At 44.5% G+C, this 25,079-nt stretch overlaps 1 protein-coding gene across 1 annotated transcript; it reads left to right on the top strand.

Moving 5' to 3' along the window:
* Positions 1-60: 60 nt before the first annotated feature.
* LOC307079244 (F-actin-monooxygenase mical1-like) lies at positions 61-24,671 on the top strand. Its single transcript, XM_079741444.1, has 25 exons — positions 61-161; positions 686-766; positions 3,664-3,973; positions 4,384-4,591; positions 5,592-5,699; positions 8,585-8,680; positions 8,931-9,086; positions 10,625-10,725; positions 11,511-11,768; positions 12,489-12,604; positions 13,418-13,544; positions 13,902-13,977; positions 14,106-14,253; positions 14,511-14,701; positions 16,017-16,123; positions 16,343-16,396; positions 16,990-17,230; positions 17,683-17,753; positions 18,113-18,962; positions 19,869-19,993; positions 20,322-20,423; positions 21,032-21,125; positions 21,912-22,005; positions 22,892-22,965; positions 23,413-24,671. Exons 3-25 carry the CDS (start codon positions 3,716-3,718, stop codon positions 23,610-23,612), a joined length of 3,855 nt encoding a protein of 1,284 aa, XP_079597570.1. The 5' UTR covers positions 61-161; positions 686-766; positions 3,664-3,715; the 3' UTR covers positions 23,613-24,671.
* Positions 24,672-25,079: the final 408 nt, after the last annotated feature.

The following is a 25,079-nucleotide window of genomic DNA, read 5'->3' as shown; positions in this document are numbered from 1 at the left end:
GTCACGACACGTTCTTGTGTATTTAAATTAAACAGGACCCCCCCTCCCTTCCCAGCCCTGGTGGTTTACCTGCGCGTCACGTGTCCTGTGTTTTTGTTAGCGTTACCAGAAGGTCCCCGAAGAGCAGTGTGTGTTTCAGTGAACCCGCCGGTCACTCACAGGTGAGCTAATAGCGTTCGTACAGATCTATGTCGAATAAAAATAAATTACATGTTTAGACGTTTTGATCTTATTCTTGTGCTAATTATAAGCCTGACTCAAAATGGTAATGTAATAGCCTATCGGAAACCAGAAGGAAACCAAATGAAAATAGTCGTCGCATTTAACAACTTTTCATTTGGCTACTTTATCGCTTAATTCATGCTTATTATATTTTTTATCATAGTTGTCTTTATCTATAAGTCATTTCCTCAACACTAACGAGAACATCTGTGAAGAGGTCCCAGCGTAAACAATGAAGTTCATGGTTTAGCCTACACCGGGGTATTCTCATTTAACGTTTGTTAAATGCTATTGCCTATGTCATATCGTTGGTATTTGGCAACATTCATAAACGTACAGTAGCATGCTCAATATCGTACGGCAAAAACAAATACATATGAAGTCTCTTCCATTAAACCACGCAGTTTCTTTGTCCGCAATTTCTGATCTAAACACGCCCCTTGCTTTATATTCTGACGTGCAGCGTGGATTTTGTTATGAGGAGCCAAGACTTGGCAGAGAGACTTGCATGACCAAAATACCATGAACGATGTGCTAGTATAAGGTAAGGTATTCACTTCATTTGACACTGGTTTCTGTATCAGATTACATTTTAAATGCTGGCTGTGTATAGCCGTCTCAAAATGACCGGGCTAATCAGAAATGTGAGTCTTGTCCACACTTGTTGTGTTTCTGTGTATTAATGGTTTGTGTCTGCCAGTGGCTTAACAAGGAATTAAGTACAGTGGGAGATGATAAAGTTTCAGAAGCATAAATTGTAACCTAGTTATATCTAGAAATTATGGATTTTATTTCCCATTGATCTTGTTAATGACCCAATTTAGACATGGCATATCAATGTTCTGCTGGTCTGTTCTCCCTCACTCCTGTCCTCTCTACTCCCCTCCTCTTATTTGCATGTCTTCTCTCTACTCCTCATTTACTCTCCTTTCCTCATCTCCTCCTCTTTCTGTGTCTCCACTGTGAGTTAACTTCTGAATACAGCAAAGCAACTACCACCCCAAAATCTACGGAAAGGGATAACCACATCTGAGCATCATCAGCCTTCGTGATCGTGTTATATGTTGCATAGAGGAGACAATCAAGAGTTGCAACATGCTTTAAAAATTGTCTAACCCTATCTTGTCCATGAAAGCCACTCTATGTCAATATTTTATTTTTAGAAATAGGCTATACATGAAAGGGAAGTATGTATTAAGTATGAGTGTCTAAAAAGTCCTGTTGTTCACGTTTCCTATATTAAGGTCTGTCACGTCAGTTTTCATGGCCTAATTTGACCTAAAGGTATAACATTTGATGTTTATAATATTTGAAATTATTGTATTTCTATATTTCCGGGGGGTGTCCCCCCTGGCTATGCCACTGCTGTGTGAATCTTTTAGAAAGCTATACATAGCAATACTCTATGTATATGTGAAATGCTTCCTGTATGTAAAGCGTGTTCAAAGTCAGTATTTTGCAGCTTTGCAATTATGCTAGTCATTCTGCTATTGGCTGTACAGCACCTCTAGTGTTTGACTTTGTTACCTGTTGTTCCTTCTTCAACCCTGTCTGAACAGCACAGAGAGTACCGACCCCCCCCGAGGCAAATTCACATGTCTGGCCTTCTCCAGTTTATATCTCTTGCATCGTACACACACACACACACACACACACACACACACACACACACACACACACACACACACACACACACACACACACACACACACACACACACACACACACACACACACACACACACACCACTAATCTCCTGTTTGCTTTGTGGTGGTGCTAATTACAAGGTTGTATGTGTGTGTGTGTGTGTGTGTGGTGTTTAGGGCTAAGGATGGTGAACCAGTGTCAGTTGATGGGCTGTAGAAAGATTGACCTAACTTTTTAGCTCAATCGACCTTGAGCGAGTGTTGCGCTGAAGGAAACGCTATGGAAACCACAGAGAAACCGTCATACGCCTTGGGCAATGTGTCGCTTTTTGTAGTTTGAGCTTTCATTTTCATTTCCTTTTAGAATGTGTCAAAATGATGTATTGCTCTGGAACAATACATCATTGAAATACTTCGTTCTCATGCAGCTTGAGGTTATCTGTTTTTATTTTCTTCATGAAACTGCGTCTCTTTAGACTAGCTGAGTATGTACCCTGTAGGGCCATTGTTAAAACAATCTTGATTATTTTCAAATCGCCACGCCCACTTCTCAAAAGACGCAGCATATTTCTGTCACACAGAATGTAAGGGCATTACAGGGGTGCAAACTGAACGTAATGTATGAATGTATGCATCTGTTACCAGATGGGTACAAGTAGACAATACTTGATCATTACATGGGATGATTAGAATACTACATTATTTTATTTTGGAAGGCTAAAGGTGTGTTCCTTGACTCACCTCCAATTTCAAATGATTTAATCTTTGACCAGTCCAGCCACATGACAACTGGGATCGTTGGTTCTCATTAGATGATTATCTCTAACTCATCTATGTCAAAATGTTCTAGAGTTCAGCCATGGTGAGTTGCTTGGGTCTCGATTGATTCTTGGCAGCTTGTATCCAGGAGAAACACACTTTTTCCGACTGGGGACACTTGGATGGTGTCAGGGGGAATAGTCTCCCAAACTGATCTTACTCTGCTACCAACAGTTCCAGGGAAATCAGAGCTTCCGTGACTGCAAAGAGCTTGGCTGAGAGAATAAGATTAAGGCTGCAAGAATTGAGTGGCTAGAGTGGTGCTCTAGCCGTACACTGCAGGAGCAGACTGGGGGGCTTTTTGATTAGCCCCACTGTGTTGATGGCCCCACCTGGTTTGTTATCTTTTGGTCTAGCATTTAGTTGTGTCCACAAGCCCGGTCTCTGGGCGTGTTTTGATGCCTAACCATGCCCTTCCTCTTTCGGTACTGTAGAATTTGTTTTTATTTTTAACATGAGATAAAAAAAGAATGCACACAATGCAAGCTGCCATTCTAAGCAGAGAGAGGGGAACAGAGAGTGTTTTTACAAGGCTTTAGTTTTCATGTGTATCTTTGATGTTGTAACACATCCCAGACCAGGTTTATCGCCTGGCCAAACTAATGAATTGCTGACTGCTGAGTCCTGGTGTGAGAATGAGACATCATCGTGTGTGTTTGTGTGTGTATGTGCACGTTTGAGCTACTCATAAAGATGCAGAGAAACCACTGTGGGCAGGGGGGTAGGCACCGATGACTCAGAAGACAAGCTACGCTACTACAATTGAGGCTTGTACAACAAGACTAAAGGGCTGGGCATGGTAGTCTAGAGATGCCAGCACATAACACATGTCCCCTTCAAATGAGCTGACTTCCTCTAGTCTGTGACTCTGTCTCTGTCTCTATCACTATCGCATCCTTACTCACCAAGCTCCCTCCCCCCTCTTCCTGCCCGATATCATTCCAACCTTTATGATTTTCTCTTTCCATTTCTATAGCTGACCACCAAAGCAACTAAAGCAAACCAAGGGAAGACGCCTTGGGGTCTCCATGGCGAACCCGGAGCCCACCGACCCCTCGCATGCTCTGTTCGACCTCTTCGTTGGAGCCAAAACCTGCAGGGATGTACAGCAACACTTTTCGGCGCTGTGCGAGCAGCTCCAAGTGGATCCCAAGGACTACAGGGTCTTTTACTCCAAGCTGAAGGAAAGGCTGAACTACTGGAAGGCCAAAGCCCTGTGGGTGAAGATAGATAAGAGGGCGTCACACAACGACTACCAGCAGAGGAAGGCCTGTGCCAAAAATAAGGTAACAGGTCAACCGATGACTAAAGCAACCACTTTGGATTTCATTACCCTATATAGAGACACATGGCTCGATGACTTTACTTCATTTGACTTTAGAGCAGAGATGGACATTTTCACTCTATTTTATATTGATTTGTTTACAACGTTTGGCCACCAGTATCTGCATATCTACCAGAACAGGTTGTCCTGCAACTGGTGGGTTGCAGGTTAATGTATAATGTGTTAGTGTGTGGGAAATTCTGAGGCGTTGACTCTAAAAGGCTAAAGCGATACCTCTTGGTGCGTTGACACTCTATGAAGTGTGAACACACTAGAAAAAAATGATCACACTGTGACTATGAACACCGTAATACAAGTAGTAGCAGTAGGAGTTCTACCGTTAGGAATTATGTTCTCGTTCTTCTTGCTCAGTGTCTGGTGCTGGGGGCCGGACCATGTGGGCTGAGGGCCGCCGTGGAGCTGGCCCTGCTGGGGGCCCAGGTGCTGGTGGTGGAGAAGAGGGCGTCCTTCTCCAGGAACAACGTGTTGCACCTGTGGCCCTACACCATCTACGACCTCCGAGGGCTCGGAGCCAAGAAGCTCTACGGTCGATTCTGCACCGGGACCCTGGACCACATCAGTGAGGAAACACCGGGAATAACTGGGAGCGCGTGTGTGTGTGTGTGTGTGTGTGTGTGTGTGTGTGTGTGTGTGTGTGTGTGTGTGTGTGTGTGTGTGTGTGTGTGTGTGTGTGTGTGTGTGTGTGTGTGTGTGTGTGTGTGTGTGCGTGCGTGCGTTGGAACGCTGTATTTGATTGACAGCTGGCTCATCTCGTTCAGCATGCTCTCTGTTATGGCACTGTCACATGGTGGGGTGACATGGGACCATGTGACCATGACACGTTACCAGGTGATCGTCAATGATTCGGTAGATGATGACTCAAATGTGGTCTACCACAAAAAAGCAAATAGATTACGCGTCACTATGAGCTGGGAGTCACTTGTTTGCATAGACCTGTTGTCAAATATTTAGTTACTGAGGCTTTTGAAACTGTAGCCATGGGCTAGGGTGTTTTTCACACACAATACCAGTTGTGTTATATTATCAATATTGTTGTTGATACTATAATCGTATTGATTAGAATAATATAATAACCATTATATTATTCTAATCAATACGATTATAATAATATAATAACAATTATATTATTCTAATGATAATATTTATCATAATAATGTTCCACGATAATATGTTATTCAATTATTGTCATAATCATCATGATATTGTATATATTAGTATATGCTACATTTGAACCTCCTAAGATGGCGCAATTTGACTGGTTCGCTATCTCGTTATATTGGGCAATATCCCATGATTGAGATCTCAAACTCAAACAAATTTTGTAGCGGGCGTGCCGCTAACAAAACAATAACGCTAATAAAAACACATAGGTCCCGGCAAAAAGTGTTATCTTGTTTATTTTTGGAGTGCTCACCTGTAGTATATACTAAAACAATTATTCAGAATAATTGTTACTTAACATATATTATTATAGTTATAATACTAATTATAATTTTATCGTAATAATGTATATGATCATTTGTTTATAACTAGATGTAACATCCCGTGTCTCTGTGCAGGTATTCGCCAGCTGCAGCTCATCCTGCTGAAGGTGGCTTTGGTCCTGGGGGTGGAGGTGTTGACTGCGGTGGAGTTCCAGGGTTTGGAGGAGCCCTCCGGGGACAAAGGTGCCACAATCTTACCTGTTAGCCTCCTTACATGAGACTGGCTTATTGTTGCTATCGAGAAACCGTTGAGGTGTAAATCAGTAACGTCATTCTGCCGGCATGTAGAATATTCAATTCAATTCAATTGTATTTGTATAGCCCTTAAAGGTCCCATGGCATGCTACTTTATGGATGCTTTAATATAGATATTAGTGGGGCCCTAACACAGTATTTGAAGACATTCCTGAAATTCAGCCTTGGTGCAGAGTTACAGCCACTACGAGCCAGTCGTACATTGAGCTTTCCCCAAACACGCTGTTTCGGTGTCTGTAGCTTTAATGCAAATGAGGAGGAGAGAGGGGGTCAAGGAGGAGGGTGGGGGTGTGGCCCTGACCAGCTTGTGGCCACGGTACCATGCGCTCTGTTTACAGTGGATGTATCGCAATGGCGAGGTGCACACAGCCCTTGGCCTTGTTCTTTAAATATTCTAGAACACCCCGGGTGCTCCGGCGGGTGGCCTGGAGCTCTATATCTAAATAATATCACATTATACATAGATATCGATATCATATAATATATATTATCACGGCCAAAAGCTGTGTGCGCCTCCAGACGATATTATGAATTTCTGCATAGTGTTCTCCGACGTCTCTGATTCTTCCACTTCCACATCAATCTGAAGTAGACTGAACCGCGCGCTGCCGGCTGCCTGCTGCCTGCTGCCTGCTGCCCGCTGCCCGCTGCTGGGCGGTGGTGCTTCGCGGCGGTGGTGCCTCGCATCAGCGGGTGGCGGTGGTGCCTCGCGGCAGCAGGCGGCGGGGTACAATCGCGGGCAACAATCCTTTTCCCCTCCATATAGCAGTTCATGTACTTCAGGGAGTAAAAGCCAAAGTTCCTTTCCCCCAATTCCTTCTCATCCATGGCTGAGATAACTCCAACTACAGTCTCGTTTTGGAAATACCAGAGACGTCAAAGAACCAACGTGTTATGCCCCATAACACCAACAGCAGAATGGTTATCAAAATAACAAAGAAGTGTACAACACTTGCGTTACAGTGTGTGTAATTACCAGAGATGGGACAAAGTGACTGTTTGGCAAGTCCCAAGTAAGTCCCAAGTCTTAGCAGTCAAGTCCGAGTCGAGTCCCAAGTCAAGACAGGGAAAGGCAAGTCGAGTCCAAGTCAAAGTCACACCAAAGCCAAGTCGAGTCCAAGTCAAAGTCACACCAAAGCCAAGTCGAGTCCAAGTCAAAGTCACACCAAAGCCAAGTCGAGTCCAAGTCAAAGTCACACCAAAGCCAAGTCGAGTCCAAGTCAAAGTCACACCAAAGCCAAGTCGAGTCCAAGTCAAAGTCACACCAAAGCCAAGTCGAGTCCAAGTCCAAGTCCCAAACTTTTTCAAGTCCTGAACAAGTCACCATGTATTTTTACTTAATAATGTCATTATTAGGCAATTGATCATAATTTCAACATATCACTCTAATGTAGAGTGTCATTTCTTATCAATACAGTTAATATGTTCATTGTTTCTGTCTTCAAATGTGTTATGATATGTGCATGTGCCGAAATCTTATGATGTCTCAGAGGAGAAGTGAGAGTGGACGGTGGGTTTGAATTGTATTAGTAGACTACGGAAGGCACCACTGTGACCCTAAAGTTGGTAAAGCTGTGCCTTGACTAGTGTGGCATATGAGCTATGCATGGATGTCTGAAAGGACTGCTTGAGTGGATGTCAGTTACAGTTTGCTACAACTTTCCTTAAGGAACTTGTCCTTACCACCCGCCTGTGTCTTCAGTAGTAGAAGTTGAAGTAGTAGTAGTAGTAGCTGATGTAGTAGTAGTAGTACCTGAAGTAGTAGTAGTAGCTCAAGTAGTAGTAGTAGATGAAGTAGTAGTCATAGTAGCTGAATTTGTAGTACTAATGGTAGTGGTAGTAATGGTATTCTCTTTAAGAGAACAGCGTAGCCGGCGCGTGATTAAAAGTAGCCCAATAGGGTGGGAAAAACCGCCAAATCTGGCAACACTGCCTGAACGTCCTCAAAATGTAGCCCAATAGGGCTACATTTTGCCCAATAGGGCTACATTTTGGAAGTGAAAGCCAAATGCCAAATACGGAAGTGAATGCGTCTTGGGTGTCTAGCCCTCAAGGCGGGAAATATGTTAGCTATCTAAAACAATAAATGTTGTCGAGTCTGAAGTCATCAAAATCATGATTTGAGTCTGACTTGAGTCCAAGTCATGTGACTCGAGTCCACATCTCTGGTAATTACACACACACACACACACACACACACACACACACACACACACACACGTGGCACTCGCACAGTCGTAGCTCATTGTCTCATTGGCGGACCAAATTCTCTTTGCTGGCAAGGCAGAGAAAGGGGAGGTGGCATCTCCCCTTATGACGGCATACGGGGAAAATTCCAAAACGGCGCGTCTGAGCTTAGTTTTTTCAAAGGTGGAGCAGAATGTCTAGTGCTCGTTTTACACCCAACCAAATTTCTAGCTACTGGGGGAGCATGGGTAGGCTAGGGGAACTCATATTAATGTTAGAAATCCTCAGAAAGTGAAATTCTCATGCCACGGGATCTTTAATCACCACTACAGTCTCAAAGGGCTTAACAGCCCTTTGAGAATTGATTGAGTATTTATGACATATGCTTATGATGCTCATGATGCTTCCTCTCTTCGAAACTAGCAAGTGGCCCTCATACAGACGTAGAGCCATCGTTGGCTTGTTGCTAGACAAATTCAGGATTTTACCTGAAAAAAGTTTCAGAAACATGAATGACTGCTACATTTAAACCATCGATGCACAAAGTGTTTGTTTTGTAGAACCTATGATACAAACTGTGTTTTAACTGTTTTCTTTCTTCTATTTAAATGGCTTTGTCATGTCAGGTTGGACGGCCAAACTGCATCCTAAACCCCATCCTACGCTGGCCTTTGAATTTGATGTCTTTATTTCTGCTGGAGGGGGGAGCTTTCTCCCTGATGGTGTGTGAGACACACACACACACACACACACACACACACACACACACACACACACACACACACACACACACACACACACACACACACACACACACACAGAGTAAGGAACATAGGTCACCTATTCCACATCAAATACAATGGTGTAATAACATATTGCATTACACTCACATACAGGACGCTTCCTTCTGGGATCCTTTTCAGAGCTGTGCGGGGCATATGTTAAATCACTTCCATAACGGTCTCTCTGCAGGCTTCAAGCACAAGGAGCTCAGGGGGAAGCTGGCCATCGGCATCACAGCCAACTTCACCAACAGACACACTGCGGCTGAGGCCCAGGTGGCAGAGATCAGCGGAGTGGCCCGCATCTACAACCAGAAGTTCTTCCATGATCTGCTCACTCAAACAGGTGACGGGCCCTAGTGTGTTTGTGCGTGTATTCCAGTATTCTATGGTATATCAACAATATCTGACCAGAACTGACACAATATCCACCATCAACCAGTAAAAAAAAAAAGAAAAACAAAATCTGTACATAGATGTAAAAAATACAAATTCAAATAACAATAGTTTTCCACAGATACACTGTGAATACCTATATGCCCCGGTGTGTGCTGTGAGATAAGATAAGTGTCCCTGGCGTTTTAAGTGACCACCCACCATGGTTTGACTTCATGAAGGATATGGGTTATTTGCGCCCCCTGTGGGCAAAGTGGTGCCTAGTGCTTGGCTGATCACATAATGAAATAGACTGGGTAGCCCCCCTATTCTATCGGCGGTTTGAGTTCAACCTGCACAAGGGTCTGGAGAAGAGCAATACATTTCTTTCTGCTTCCGATACGTTTTTGCGGGAGCCAATCACCGAGCTGGCTTTTCCCCTTTTCGCGCTATTGGCTGGTTTTAACACAATGACGACAGGGAAGCGAAGGCAAGCAGCCAATTTTGTACAGAGACAGTTGAACTAGGCCCGTTGATCACGCCTTTTGTGATGAAGAAAATGACTTCCCCAGACCAACGTGCAATCTACGATTGAGCTTGGTCTGGCAATAGCCTCACTAATAATGAAATTGACCCTGTGATGTAATTTGTTGAGCTATCTACGCCAAACTTGGCAAACTTCTCAAGGAGGATGTCAGCTGTGTAAAGTTTCAAGGCCCTGGAGCCTTAATCCTAAACCCCCTGGAGCTTAAAATGTATTCACTGTGGCATTTGGCCGACTTCTTAAGGGGGGTGGTGTCTATGTGCCTACATCGTTTCAAGGCCCTGGGGAATTCTCAATTGGATTTTTGATTGATTGAATATTGCATAGTTTAGTCAATTATAATTTATTTGTAATCCATGAATAACTCCTAATCAGACACATCCTTCGAGCATGTGTAGCAAATTGGCTGTCATTTGGACAGTTGCTTGTTTAGACAATGTTGGACGTTTTCCCAAAATTTTCACTGTAGAAAAAACAAAAACAAAGAGGCAAACAGTTCTGCATGTCAAATAAGGCATATAAACCAGTTTCAGGACTGTTTGCCATCAGGCGGAGGGGCACAGTTAACTTCTCACTTTATAGGCGAAGTGGTAGTAGGTACGAGAACTGCTTACCGGGATTCGGGAGCAGATCGGCAGGCGTCACCAATGAAAAATAATAATACTACGGAATCCCTAGAAGTACAATAGGTTTCACAGTTTCCCTGTAAAACCTAATAAAGCAGTTAAAACCCAATAAAGCCTAGTAAAACTTTACCAGAATATTTGTTTGGCGTTTTTGCTGGCTGTGTGAATCTGTTCCTGTCCTATAATCCGATTCCTGCTTCCTCTTAATGTATTTTTGCCTGTGTCTGTATACATTTAATTTAAGTTAAAGATAATCAAGATTAAACTGTTTTTTCCTTTGCCTGCGAGAGCCTTATTTTCTCTTCTCCCTGTCTCCTCTCCCCCTGCTTCTCTTCAAAGGTATTGATTTAGAAAACATTGTTTACTATAAGGACGACACCCACTATTTTGTGATGACTGCCAAGAAGAAGAGTCTGTTGAAGAAGGGGGTCATTAAGCAGGTAACACACACACAAATGAACACACGCACCAAGCCAATAAAACAAACACAATGAACAAACTAAAATTAACCTGACAGATGAGAGAACCAAGCCATTGCTACTCTGGGCTCATACCCACTTCTCTGTGTCTATTCTCTAGTCTCCAGCTTGGAGCTGATAACTAACTGATGCTCTTAATGATATATTTAATATATATCATTATTTATATATAATTATTATTTATATATATATGCATGCATGCATGTTACATTGAGGATTGGGGGAGCATCCTACACGTAAGCTGCAGGCAGTGAACAAAGTAACTTTTGGTTGTAAAACACGCAAACCCTTAAACTTTATTCGCCCCTAGTTTTCTAAACGCTATCCTGCCAGGGGCCCCAAGTTGACTCTTTCTGGCCCCTTTCTTGCCCCCTTCGGGCCGTCTTTAGGCCCTCTCAGTGGGCTTCTTCCCTGGCCAAAGAAAGGTTTTACAGGTTCTAATCAATCAAGTCATCATCCCTCGCCCCCCCTATCCCCGCACTCTTTTGTTCACCAGTCAATCCTCGACCTGAACAAGGCACTTAATCCCAGATGCACGCTGATGGGCCTTAAATGTTGTCGTCTGGTGTTGTAATGGTATGATGAATGTGTGATGATGAATTTTTTATTTAGTTTCAGACATCCTGATGTCTTGTCTTGTCTGTGATGTTTGTAAATTGAGCTGCTGGGACGCAAGACAAGTTTCAGACTTGCTCTGACAATAAAGTGCTATCGTATCATATGGTACCGTATCGCCCTCCCCCCAGGACTACAGCGACGCCGAGCAGCTGCTGGCCCGGGAGAACGTGGACCATGACGCCCTGTGGCGCTACGCCTACGAGGCGGCCAACTTCTCCACCAACCGCCAGCTGCCCGACCTGGAGTTCGTCACCAACCACGCGGGGCGGCCCGACGTGGCCATGTTCGACTTCACCTGCATGCACCGCGCCGAGCACGCCTCGCTGGTGCGGGAGCGCCGCGGCAAGAAGCTGCTCATGGGCCTGGTCGGGGACAGCCTGGTGGAGGTGGGTCCGTCCGTTCACCTGCTACATCACACACGCCCCACCCCGGTTCAATGTACAGCGTGCGGTTACTTCTGCCAGACGTGTTCCAAAGCACATCCTGTCATGTAGTCGTTAAGGCTACAGGGGTGGTGGTTAATTGCAATGTAACAGTGTAAAAAAATCCTGCATGTTGTTCACCTTTTGGTAGCATTTGGTACCCTTCTGTCAGCCCATGATGGCGCCTATTGCTCCGCTAACCGTAGGTGGAAGGACAGAGCCCTCCATGTACCTTCCTTCTCAAGGTTTCCCCCTGATGATAAGGGGAGTTGTCCCTTACCCTACGGATAGTGGCCTATAAAGTCTGTAACTGATTAAGGGCTAAACGGATAACATTTACTGGATTTGACTTAATCCTATTGTACGATATTGTACATGCAAAAGAACTGCTTCAATAATAGCTGTATAAAGCTGTATGAATAAATTAAATGTGAAATAATATAGTACATATTATAGTCTATTATTTTAATTATCTAGAGTCTGATTATCTAGGAAGACTTGTTGTTGATAACATGTTCTGCAGTTGTTTTCTCCTGAGATCATAAGCCATTACTGTAATGGTAATGGCAGGTCTTTTCCTCAACATTAACATTTACTGTAATGGTTATTGTTGATGGTCGAGGGAACTATAGGCAGAAGGTTTGGCATACATTTTAATAGTCTCTTCGTGTTTTGGTTGTGCAGCCCTTCTGGCCCCTGGGAACAGGTATTGCCCGGGGTTTCTTTGCTGCCTTTGACACGGCGTGGATGGTGAGAAGCTGGGGCCTGGGAATCCCCTACCTCAAAGTGCTGGCTGAGCGGTAGGAGACAGCACTCGAGTCATCAGCACCCAGACTACTACAGACAAAAATCTCTCTCTCTCTCTCTCTCTCTCTCTCTCTCTCTCTCTCTCTCTCTCTCTCTCTCTCTCTCTCTCTCTCCAAACAGGTACAACATGTAAGATTCTTAGGTACAACATGTAAGATTAGCAATTTACAATATAAAAAAAATAACTTCTTTATCAAGCATGGTCAGAATGTGTAGATATGACATTCAAGACGTTATTTGTTATCTACGTATTGTATTGCAGAGGTATTTACTAATGTGAGCATTACATTCTTGTAATTGTACCTCAAGAGGGCCCTTCCAATGACGCGTCCAGTCTGCCCTCAGTCCAACATGAGAGGAGATTGGTGCTGTCCGAGGGCCTATTCTGGCCTCTTGTCAATCATTCAAAATAAAGATAAATTATAGAAATATAGGTAAAAGGAGAGTTAACATCGCTCTTGCTTTCCACCACTGGAGTCGTCTCTTGGAAAAGGAGAAATTAAGAAATTAAGTTTGATGTTGAACTCCAAGTTTCTGTTAGACTTCAAAGTAAACAGCTGTGAAGCTTCTCCCATTTAAATAGTGCTTAGTGCGCTAAAGCTTTCCTGTTTCTGTTCCATTTCATTTGATTCTCCAGCTCTTTCTTTTCAAACCTCTTCCCCCTTTCTTGATTTACACACACTCACACACACACACACACACACACACACACACACACACACACACACACACACACACACACACACACACACACACACACACACACACACACACACACACACACTGACCCACATTGTCCCACACAGAGAGAGTGTCTACCAGCTCCTTTCCCAGACCACCCCGGAGAACACCAACAAGAACTACACGTCCTACAGCATTGACCCCACCACGCGGTACCGGCACGTCAACCTGTCTGCCATACAGGTGCACCAGGTCAGACTGCCCCCCCCCCCCGAACAGACTCCCACGGACAGGAGTTTACGTTCCATCAACACCTCTCAGTGAAAATGCATATTAGAGAAAGTAATATCATGTAAAGGGCTTTGAGTGCTGGTAAGCACTTCGGGTGTCTGGACATTATTATTATTATTATTATTATTATTATTATTATTCTGTAAACGTCCCGAGGGCCAGAATTGTGTTTATTGAAGTGACACAATTGCTGCGTGGCTACACTTCCACTACCAAGTTGTTGACAAATGTTTGCCACATGCATCGATCGTAGCACCGTTTTTATTTATGAGGAGGTTCACCCGCCTGCCGTTTCGATGCGTGTCTGTCCTTTTTTAGGTACAGCACCTGTACGACGTCAACGACAAGTCCCTTCCTACGAGCAAGAAGAACAAACACGCTCACTTACGACAAGGTCAGCGCCCGGTTTGTTTTTATTTATTTCCCTCGTTGTTTTAATGCACCGCTTTAACTGCTGTTCTTAAGCTCATGCTCATGTCAAACATCAACCTCATGTAAATGTCCTCCCTGCCCTGATCCCAGATTCGGCGGGTGGTGTGGAGGATCTGTTGAGGTGGTGTCAGATGAACACGGCGGGCTATGCCGGAGTAGAAGTGAAGGACTTCACCCAGTCGTGGACCTCCGGCCTAGCCCTGTGCGCCCTGATCCACCACTTCAGACCCAAGCTCATGTGAGTCCAGTTAGCGCGTGGCTCTTAGGATATTCTCCTTGTAGAAACAACACAGCTACCGTAAGAACCTTTAGATGGACTCTTTTAAAGGGATGAGACCCTGTGCATTTATCTGTTTATCTGGTTCCTCATTTGTTAGTTTGTTTATTTTGAGATAACCCACAGCTGGAACCCTGGATATAAATGGGGGGGATAAAGAATTGGAAATTGAATAATTGTCATTTGGTTCTTCCGTTGTGATCCTCGTCTGGTCTCAGTGACATGTCGTCTCTGAATGAGTCCAATGCGGTTCACAACAACCAACTGGCCATGGATCTTCTGGAGCGGGAGCTGAGCATCTCCCCGGTGATGGCCGCCAGTGACATGGCCAGCAGAGTCCTGATAGACAAGCTGTCTATGGTTCTGTACCTCACCCAGGTCCACGACGGCTTCGCCAAGAACAAAAAAGGTATGCCTTCAGAAATGGAGCTGTTGTTGCCCTCCAAACAGGATCTCAGCGGCGATAACAATTTAATAAATGATCTACTTTTATTTGTGCAATTATTTTTTGCATTTTTTATTTCTTTGATTTTTTATTTCTTTTATTTTATTATTCTTTTGTTATTATTAATTATGTTTTATTACAATATTTTTTTAATGATAATTTGCATATCCCATACCATTGGTCATGATTTTCAACATTTTGTACTGGTCTTTTCAGGTTAAACTGCCAAATTGCTGTCTAAATTCTATATAATTGTTCGTTTGTCTTTATTGATGGGTGCTTTATGTAACCCTGTTAAATCTTGCATTAGTAATTAATCTCAAGTACACAACATTAGCAAACATTTCTTAAAGGGTCAGGCCCCGTTCTCCTGCGACTCTCAGCACGTTTGGTGATGATAAGTATTTCAATTCGCACCGTCTCTTTAAGAACATTTACCCACAATTCACTGGGGTTTTTGAGTGGCTCCGTCTCTGGCTCAGAGCCAGCCTCTAAAGGGTTGCACTGCTCCCGTGCACTAACAAACTGCAGCGGCAGAACAAGGCTGCTCTGGGATCAGGGAGGGACTACCGCCTCTCTCAACGGGAGCTAATAGTATTCCTGCCTTTGAAGGAGGATCTTATTGCCGGCGCTGCGTTGATTTATTCAGGAGGTATTTTGATGAGTCTCTTTGGGTGTGTGTACATGTGTTTGTGTAATAAGGTGTGTAGGGGTCCTAGCGATAGTGGGGGTCCAGCATTGCGAGCCCACTGTGTAAGCTGTAATGGGTGGGACATGTCGGCTCTCGTCAGTGATGCTGTGCAGTCGCACACGCTCACAGATGTGCAGCAGGGAGCTGTCTCCTGCAACCTGAGCTGAGGGGAGAGGGCTGGGGAGCAGCTCTGTGTGAGGGAGGTGGGGTGTGTGTGTGTGTGTGTGTGTGTGTGTGCAGGGCTCTATATTGGTCCTGACTGGTTTATCTGAATGAGGCTGCCGTAATAGCAGTAAAGGTAAGTATGGGTCGAGATCGGCAGCGACTGTGGTGTCAACGATTTCTAATTCTTGCTTGATGGAGAGATGCAGGATGATGAAATGGAGGTTTATTTTACCGATAGTAGACGGATTGATTTTGTGTGCAGCACCGCAGGGAGACTGACGTAGCAGCGTGCGGTGTGTGAGTAGGGCTCATGTCTGTGCATACGCATGTGTTTATTGTGTGTGTGTGTGTGTGTGTGTGTGTGTGTGTGTGTGTGTGCATGTGTGTGCATGTGTGAATCCCTCTCCTTTTGCGGACCACCAGAGCCTGCAGACGTCTTGGACCTGCCCAAGCCCCTGACTCTGTCGCGAGCGCAGTCTGCCATCTACTTCCTGAGCAAGCTGAAGCACAACTCGCTGCAGAGACGCAAGGTGAGCCCACTGTTTACACAGCACACGGTATCACCTCTCTATCAAGGGTTCTTGTCAATATGCCAACCAGAGGTAGGATTAAGGTCTCGCTCCTGGTGTTTGTATCAAGACCCTTGTGTGTGGTAAGGATGGCTTATCCTCTTAATGTAGAAGGTTGATCTAGTCATGGTCACACTGTTATATCTGCCATCAGAGTGTTAGTTGTGGTTGTTTCAACAGGAGAAGCTGGCCTCACAGATACCGGAGAAGACCAACATGGGCGATGAAACCTGCGTAAGTCTTCAGAAGGTTGGCATGGCGAACGAATCAAGCAGAGAGCAGTGCTTCTCCGTTCGTATCTTTAAGACCTCAAATTACCATCATCTTACTTTCACAGTGTGGCATAAAGTAGCAGGCATCTTATTCAGGGTATGATTGTACGGTGGGACAAAGTGACTCAACGTACTCGCCGATTGCTCACAGGCTTTGTAAGAGAGGAGGCGTAAAGATAAGAACTGTTTATAATGTAAGCTGAAATATTAGAGCACATCATTTTTGCTGAATCATATGAACCCAGAATATGAGCTCAATCATATGAACACCCTAACCCTAGCTGAAACTTATAAACACATAATATTAGCTAAAACGTTTTAAGTCATTATAATGTTAGCTGTGCGTCACCACCAAATTCTATTTAGATTTGGATCTTGCCAAACTCTCAAACAGCTCAACAATTCAACAAAGATAATTATGCTCAGATTCAGACGTCACCATCATCCATCAGTATTGACTGATGAATTATCATTTACGCTTTATTTTGTTTACGACTTAAACAAAATAAAATTGACCTTTCTTCTCTGACTTCCAACTTCTTTTGCCTCCCTCAGCCTGCAGCACCCCCTGTTGCCCCGGAGGGGAACCAGGGCTCCGGTGTGAAGGGGGTCCCCGATCCGGACGCGGCCCCGGCACTGGGCAGCAGCAGCGAGGACTGCTACAGCTGTGGCCAGCGGGTGTACCTCCTGGCCCGCGTCAACTCCATGGGGAAGTTCTTCCACCGAGACTGCTTCACCTGCCACAAGTGTGGACACCCGCTGAGGCTGGGCGGCTACACCTTCCACCAGACCACAGGTGGGTGGGCCACCATTTGATCCATCACACATCGCGGGGTTCAGGGTGTTTGTATTTGTGCTCGACACGCACAGATTGGGAAGGTGTGTTGTGATCATTTCAAACATTTCATTGTAAGTGGTGAAAAGGATTGCCTGCCCACTCGAGGGATTGCTTCTGGGACTCGTTGGTCATGTTCGTCTTTCAATAGTTTTACATTTACCTAAAATAACACAGAATTGTTCCTCATGCATAAGCCCAAAAAAGAGGAACATTAACAGCTGCAGCACCTGTGGTATTAAAGTGCTCAGTGGAAGTCTATTCTTGGTATAATTACACACCACCGTGTCATTTATGTATCCGCATGAATTATTTGGGACATCGTTTGGATGAATAATGAAGTAATATCCGTTGAAAAGGGCTGCGGTCCTCGTGTCACCTCACTCCACTCCTCTCCCGTCTGGCTCACACAGGGACCTTCTACTGCGAGCTGCACTCCGAACACCTGGGCCCCGAGAACGGATCCGAGGGCTCCTCTGATGAGGTGGGTCCCCCCGGGGAAAGTATTACCGCCGCCTCTCCAGACTAACGTGACTTAACGTCGGCCGACAGTTGGAATTAAACGCGCCGATAAGTACGAGGGCGCCCTGCCGCAGGATATGATGATGCTCATCAGCTGCTGCAGCCCTGTGGAGTCAGCGCTAGAAAGCTAAAATAAATATGAGGAAAGCGAGTGAGCGGATGCAATTCATTCACAGAGAGCAATTTTGTACCAGTGTGGGAATTATGGGCTCAAATGCCTTCCTAACGGCGCATGGAAGAGAAACGAACGCAGCACAGTTATTGTTTTTTCCTCATTACCCTCTGTTGTTGTTTTTTCCTTGTCGTTTTGGATTGGTCCAGGCGTGTGCAGGAGGAGACGGTCCAACGGATGAAGAGAACAGCACTTCTAGCGATGAAGACGTTCCCTCCCCCTCAGATGAGGATCAAGAACACACGCTAAACTCTGGACCCAAACGGCCACATCCAGTTCAGGAAGATCAACACCAGACCATCCCTGGACCTATAGGAAACCCCCAGTCCCCTGCAGAGCCCCGTCATGCTACCAGGATAGTGGCGCCCATTGAAGAGGAAGAGGAAGAGGAGGAGGAGGAAGAGGAGGAGACCACCATGCCCAACGTGTCCCCTCCGACCCCAAAGCCCCGCGTCTCCAAGCAGGACCACCCCAGCCCGCAGCCCTCGCCTCCGGTCCCCAAGCCGCGAACCCTCCACCTGGTCACTCCCCTAGCCGACGACGAAGACCCCGGTGGGTCCCCTGAGCACCAGGACCGGGGGTCCCCCTGCCAGAAGGACTCCCGGCCCAAGCAGTCTCTGCGGAAGCTGCAGCTGTCGGAGGAGGAGAAGTGCCAACTGGTGAACCTCCAGAGCTTCAGCGCCGACTCGGACTCTGAGACACCCGGGGGGTCTTCCAGCTGCTCCTCTTCGTCCGCGGCCACGGCGGGAGGGCCGAGCCCCCCCAAGCCGGCGGGGCAGGGCCAGGGCCAGGACCCAGGGCAGGAGGAGGAGGGCTACTGGAGCGGCAGCACGGTGCAGCGCGAGAAGAGGAACCGCCGCTGCTTCCGCAGGAAAGAGGAGCCGGGCGGCCAGGCCAAGACACGGGTCCGCTCCAAGTTCTCCCCCTGGAACCTCTCGTCGCCCCGGCTCAGCAGAGACCCCCGGCTCAGCGTCCTCACCCCCCACCCGGGCAGAGTGGGTGAGTAACGCCAGCCCACCCCCCCCCCCCCCCCCCCCCCCCCCAACCCCCTTCTAAACCAGCTCCTTTATCTGTTAAAGTAGGCAACGTTTTTTGGGGCTTAGCATAAGCGGTTAACAAGAGCTAACTGTCAGTCGGCCAAAGCCTCTCTTGCCTCGTGCTTACATGCACACACTTATATGAACGGAGTATGGATGAGAAAACTGGGAGGAGATGCTGACAAACCCTTGACAAAAGATTGGCGTAAAAGTCACACCGAAACATGTGTCAATGGCACAAAAACACTATTATTTAATTGAAATAGTTGTGCTGTAGAATGGAATGGTGATTGTCATTTATTACTAGACTAACCCAATCTAAGGTTTATCACAACAGGGTAAACTGATGAGATAATGATACGAGAATTGATATATATAATGTATGATATGTTGTGTACTACTCACCTGATAGCTCGATAGCTTTACGTTGGAAAATAGTTGCCTGATATGTCCTTAGATTTACATTGTGTCCTAGTCGCCTGATAGGTCAGTAGCTTTATGTTGTGTCCTAGTCGCCTGATAGGTCAGTAGCTTTATGTTGTGTCCTAGTCGCCTGATAGGTCAGTAGATTTACATTGTGTCCTAGTCGCCTGATAGGTTAGTAGCCTTACGTTTTGTATCAGTCGCCTGATTGGTCAGTAGCTTTACGTTGTGTACTAGTCGCCTTGTAGGCCAGTAGCTGTTTACTATACTAGGACCTTTCTGATTGGCTCAGACCAAGAGAGTTCATAGAATATGAGTGACATGTCATTTCGGACTACGGAATTCAAGCGATTTGAATTTACAGTATTAAAATGGAGCAAAAATAATGGACTACACACACACATCAGATCATCGTTTTCTCATCTTTTCCTGTTCTTGTCCACAGAGACAACTTTCAGACATGGCCACAGCACTTCAGAAGATGGGGCTGATGAAGAGGAGGACGATGATGAAGACGATGAAGAAGACATGATGTTTGGGAGAGACGACATCGAATTCCCTGACGAGAAGGTAGGCTAGGACCTGGAGAAAACATTTGGCGCAGTTGAAGTTGAAGTAGCAACAGCTGCAGTTAAACATTGGAAGAATTTAAACAACCATATTACAATTGTCTCTTAATGTAAATGAATACTATGCCGCAGAAAATGTTTTTCTCTGCAAAAGTTTGTCCAATATCACTTACCCTACCTCAATAACACTACCCGCTAACTCTATCCCCCAATAAAGTCTGGTTCCTATGGTTTCTTAAGCTTAAAAACAGTAGCAACAGTTGCTACTTCAACTGCCATTTCAAACTGGCACAAACATAAATACACTGCCTTTCCATTTCCCGGCCCAGCCCTCTGACCCCGTCGAAGCAGAGAAGTTGGAACTGAGGAAGATGAGGACCCTGGAGCGAAGAGCCAAGATGACTGAACTACAGCGCTTCCGTAATGCCCAGGTCAGCAATAATTAAATGCTCATAAGGGACATTCAGTACTATTGCTTTTGTAATTACTACTATTGCAAATAATACCTATACGTGAATATCATTCCTAAAATGGGCTTTACCTTAGCAGGCTCGTACTATAGCTTATGGGGTTGATAACGTAATTGAATAATGCAATAACATAATTCATTGACACAGTTAAACATTGCAAGAATTTAAACAACCATATTCCAATTGACTCTTAATATATATGAATACTATGCCGCAGATAATGTTTTGCTCTGCAAAAGTTTATCCAATATCGCTTACCCTACCTCAATAACACTACCCGCTAACTCGATCCCCCAATAAAGTCCTGTTCCTATGGTTACTTAAGATTAAAAACAGTTTTTTTTACTTTCTCTTTATTTTCTCTTGCGTATCTAGTTTTATTTTATTACTCTACAATGCATTTTTTACTTTGCCTTTGTTTTCTTTTACTTATCTTTTATTTTATTTTATTGCATGACCATTTTTCTATGGGAATTACTTGAGTCCGCCTTGTGTATGAAAAGTGCTTTATAAATAAAGTTTGCCATGCCTTGCCTTGCCTTTACGGTTTGACTTTTGACCCTGGGCAGTCCATCCAGAGGAGGCTGGAGGAGATCGAGGTGACCTTCAAAGAGCTGGAGGAAAAAGGCGTGGTGCTGGAAAGAGCTCTGAGAGGGGAGCCAGGTGAGAGAGCAGCCACACAAGCCTTACTCATCTCAACCAAACTCACAGAGTTGTCCTGCGTGTGGAGTCATGATCATGGAACGAGGACCACTGACATCCTGCTTGTGAGGCAGCTGTTAGTCACACCAACAACCTCTCACTTTGTCCCAAACCCTGACAGGAATACATTGTCCCTGTGAGGTTTAGGGTTTCTGTTAATTCATGTATAGACTGGCTAAGTCACACCCACCCAGTCACATCTGGACAAAAACTAAAAAAGATTTGGGAAGTAAACGGGGGAGATCTGAATTTGATCTTTGATCTGAATCGCCATGAAATTATCGTGGAGGAAGGTTTGTCATTTTCCACATCAAGTGACATCTAATTTGGTAAAAAAAAAAAAAAACTGTAGCCAAAAACTTATGGTTGACCGGCCTTACAATCTTGTACCCATGACATTTTTTCATCCACTTACACATTTCTTTAAATTAGATAAACTTTGCCTCCAGAAATTTCATGGAGATTCAAATCAAATGCAACACTTTTTTGAATGTAGCTTTGTTAGCTTTTTCAGTTTCTGAGATCCGAACGTGAGGCACTCTTTTGGTTATTTTCTGTTGTATGCCCATAACAACATAAATGTTGGTGTGTTACATAGTCAATGTATCAAAAGTGTGTCTTTTTATCTTCTCAATCTAACCCACGCACACCCTGATCTTATACCGTACTCTACCATACTAATGCCCTTACACACACGTGGCTCTATGTTTGCAAATGGCTAACACCATCCTCTGAACCTCTCCACAGGAAGTGGAGGTTCTCCTGAGATGATCGAGCAGTGGATACAGCTGGTCCACGAGAAAAACGCAGTGGTTTCTGAGGAGTCCGACCTCATGGTGGCGTAAGTAGAATATCAATGATACAAACAATAATAATGATGATGATGACGACGATGATAATAGTAAGCTTTATTCATATGATCATTTGAAGCAGATGTTAAGAAAAGGCTAATAAACAGGGCACATAAAATAAATAGATGACATGGAAATATATAAAATAGTCAAGGACAAACTAGTTAGTAAACATTTAAAAGGTAAAACACAAAATAAAAAAGAGGTGAAAAAAAGAACGAAAGAAAGATAAAATAATAATAAAGTGAAAGCGTTAAATCCAGGCATGAGAAGAGAGATACTATTAAGAAGCATGAACAACATAAATCCAGATGAATAACTGTTCCCCCTCTGGACACACATACAGCAAGTCAACAGTGTGTGACTGTGCAGTCACCCTGTGAGCACAACACTGTCTGTGTTGAGGGTGAAAATAGGCAACAGCATGGTCACTGTTTCCTCTTGGAGGGGATGAATAACACGCACACACGCACAAACACACAATGCACCCTGTGAGTCAATGTTGATTGCTGCACAAATGTTTCAAAGGTAGTCAAGTATTGAGCCACCATTTAAAGGTCACCGCCCACAATAAAAGTTAGACCTCCTTCCCATCACTTTGAGACACCTTCAGTAAACACTGGCACATTTGTATCCTGAAAATACAGATTTATTTCCGTAAGGCTGGAAAATCACAACCGTGATCAAACTTCTTATCACATTGAAGGAGATAATATAAATATAAAAAGCTTACGGTTCCTAATATAATCCTCCAGCTAGCAGTTTCTCTTGCGTGAATATGAAGACTGATGGTTGAATAGGAAAAGAGCTAGGCTAACCCTAGCCCCTAACCCTTTAGCTGTAAATAAGTCTGTCTGTTTTGGTGCTTTCTTGCAGGTCTCGACAGCTGGAGCTTGAAGACCAACAGGGCATACTGGAACTGGAGCTCAGGAAGTACATGGAACTTAGCGGTATGTCATGCTTAATTGGGGTAGATTGGTTCTTAACAGGTCATTCATATTTATATTGTTTATTGGCTTCGGCTGTGATACAGGCTGGGATACAGTCCTTTATGCCCTTGTTTGGATCTGACATATGAAACTTATGCAATATGGATAAAGTCTTTATAAGACTGATCGGATTTATTGTGATTGCTGCTGTTTACAAAATAACACGTGATTCAGATTACTTGGGCCTGCAATTTTAACATTATTATTAAATTAGAACATTATGTGTTCTAATGCAATGTAATGGTACAACAGATAACGTTGATAATAACTGTAATCTTTCTGTCTTAATCGTGTGTGTGTGCATGTGCTTGTATGCGTGTGTGATTGTGTGTGCATGTGCGTGTGTGATCGTGCGTGTGCATTGGTCTTTTTGTGTGTGCGGTGCGCATGGCGCATGGCGTGTCTCAGACTCTGAGAAGACGGTGGAGCAGCAGGCGGAGGAGGAGCGCATCCTGCAGCAGAGGATGGAGGTGGTGGACATGAGGGACTCCCTGGTGGCCTTCCTGGACGAGAAGCGTCTGAAGGAGATGAGCGAGGAGCAGGAGGCCTTCACCCTCAGGGAGGCCAAGAGACACTCCAAGGCGGGGGCTCAGGTGCACTGGGAGTAAAGGGGCTGGGGGGGATGCACCAAAATAGAGAGAGAGAGACACACACACACACACACACACACACACACACACACACACACACACACACACACACACACACACACACACACACACACACACAGAATCACATAAACACATTTGGGAAAGGAAGGGGTCCTCTTGCCATTGACGTGATGACAAGCTTCTACAAAAAGCCAAAGATGGTCCTCACGGGGGGGGGGGGGGGGGGGGAGAGAGTGAGATGGAGAGAGTTCCCCCCCGCCCCCCCCCCCCCAAACCAGGTTGTGGCGTGTGCACACCCAGATCCCCACGGATTTGGCCCTTTGAGATACAGCAACATTCTGTAGGATTGAAATAAATAAGGAAATGAAAAAATGCCAAGATATTTGTATATAAAATGAATGCCATAGAGATCCTCATGTTAGAAGTGTCAGAGCCTGTGTGGTTTTGGAAAATAATCTAAAAATAATGAAAAATAATCGCATCTGATGTATTACTGCGAGAATCAGTGCTTCTAAACGCTGGGGTGTGTTAAACACAAAAACTACTATTGTTCTTTTTCTATACTACATAGAAGTCCTTCTAGCGGTGACCTGGTCTTAAAGAATATATATTATGTTATAAATATATATAACAGATGATGTGACAAAGCGTTTAATTCACAGATACTTTTTTATATATTCATCGTCATTGATGTAGCGGTTCCACTTTCTTTGCTTTTTCAGATTGCATGTTTCTAGCTGCTCTCAGGGCTTCAGTTCGTCCTGAAGCCCTGATCTAGTCTTAGGTTTCTTTCACTGATGGCCTTTAACTGTTAGGCGGCTGAGCTAACCCTAACCCTAGGAAACACAAAGGTTTACAGAGGAGAAAGGGGAAGCCATTTTATTTCAGCCATTGACTATGAGGCTTCATTTGCAGACCAGAAGCTTTTTGTTGTTTCTGGTGCACAAAAAGTATTTTCAAGCTAAGGAGAAAGACCATGTCATGTTCATGAAAAGCCTTAAATATTCATTCTGTCAAAAATCACTTCACAAATATATAAAAATAAAGATCATGCACTTTGTGGTGTTTAAATTTTATTTTTTCTTTGAGCTGCATTATCTATTTACGGCCATTGGGATCTGGTTGTTTTATTGCATTGTTTCTGCAAGCTAACTGTCACTCAGCTGTCCTTTGATATGTTATTTAATCGGATCAGTTACCCCTGCTGTTCTAATTATTTACCACTAGGGGGAAGGCTCTCAGCATCACTTCAACTTCTAAACTCCAGTCTGGATGGGAGAGACCATACAATAACTGCATACTTGTGTGCTAATAACTTTTATTAGTGTTTCAACATTGAAACAATAGATCATAAGATTGTATCCTCACACATAGTGGTCCACTCAGTATCAAGCACATCCATTATAATGAAATTTATAGTAATTCTCCAAGCTAGACCACACTTAACAACCATATCCCTCATAA

Source organism: Pollachius pollachius, assembly GCF_949987615.1.
Source record: "Pollachius pollachius genome assembly, chromosome: 8".
Classification (NCBI taxonomy): domain Eukaryota; kingdom Metazoa; phylum Chordata; class Actinopteri; order Gadiformes; family Gadidae; genus Pollachius; species Pollachius pollachius.
This window is presented reverse-complemented; position numbering and strand designations above follow the sequence as displayed.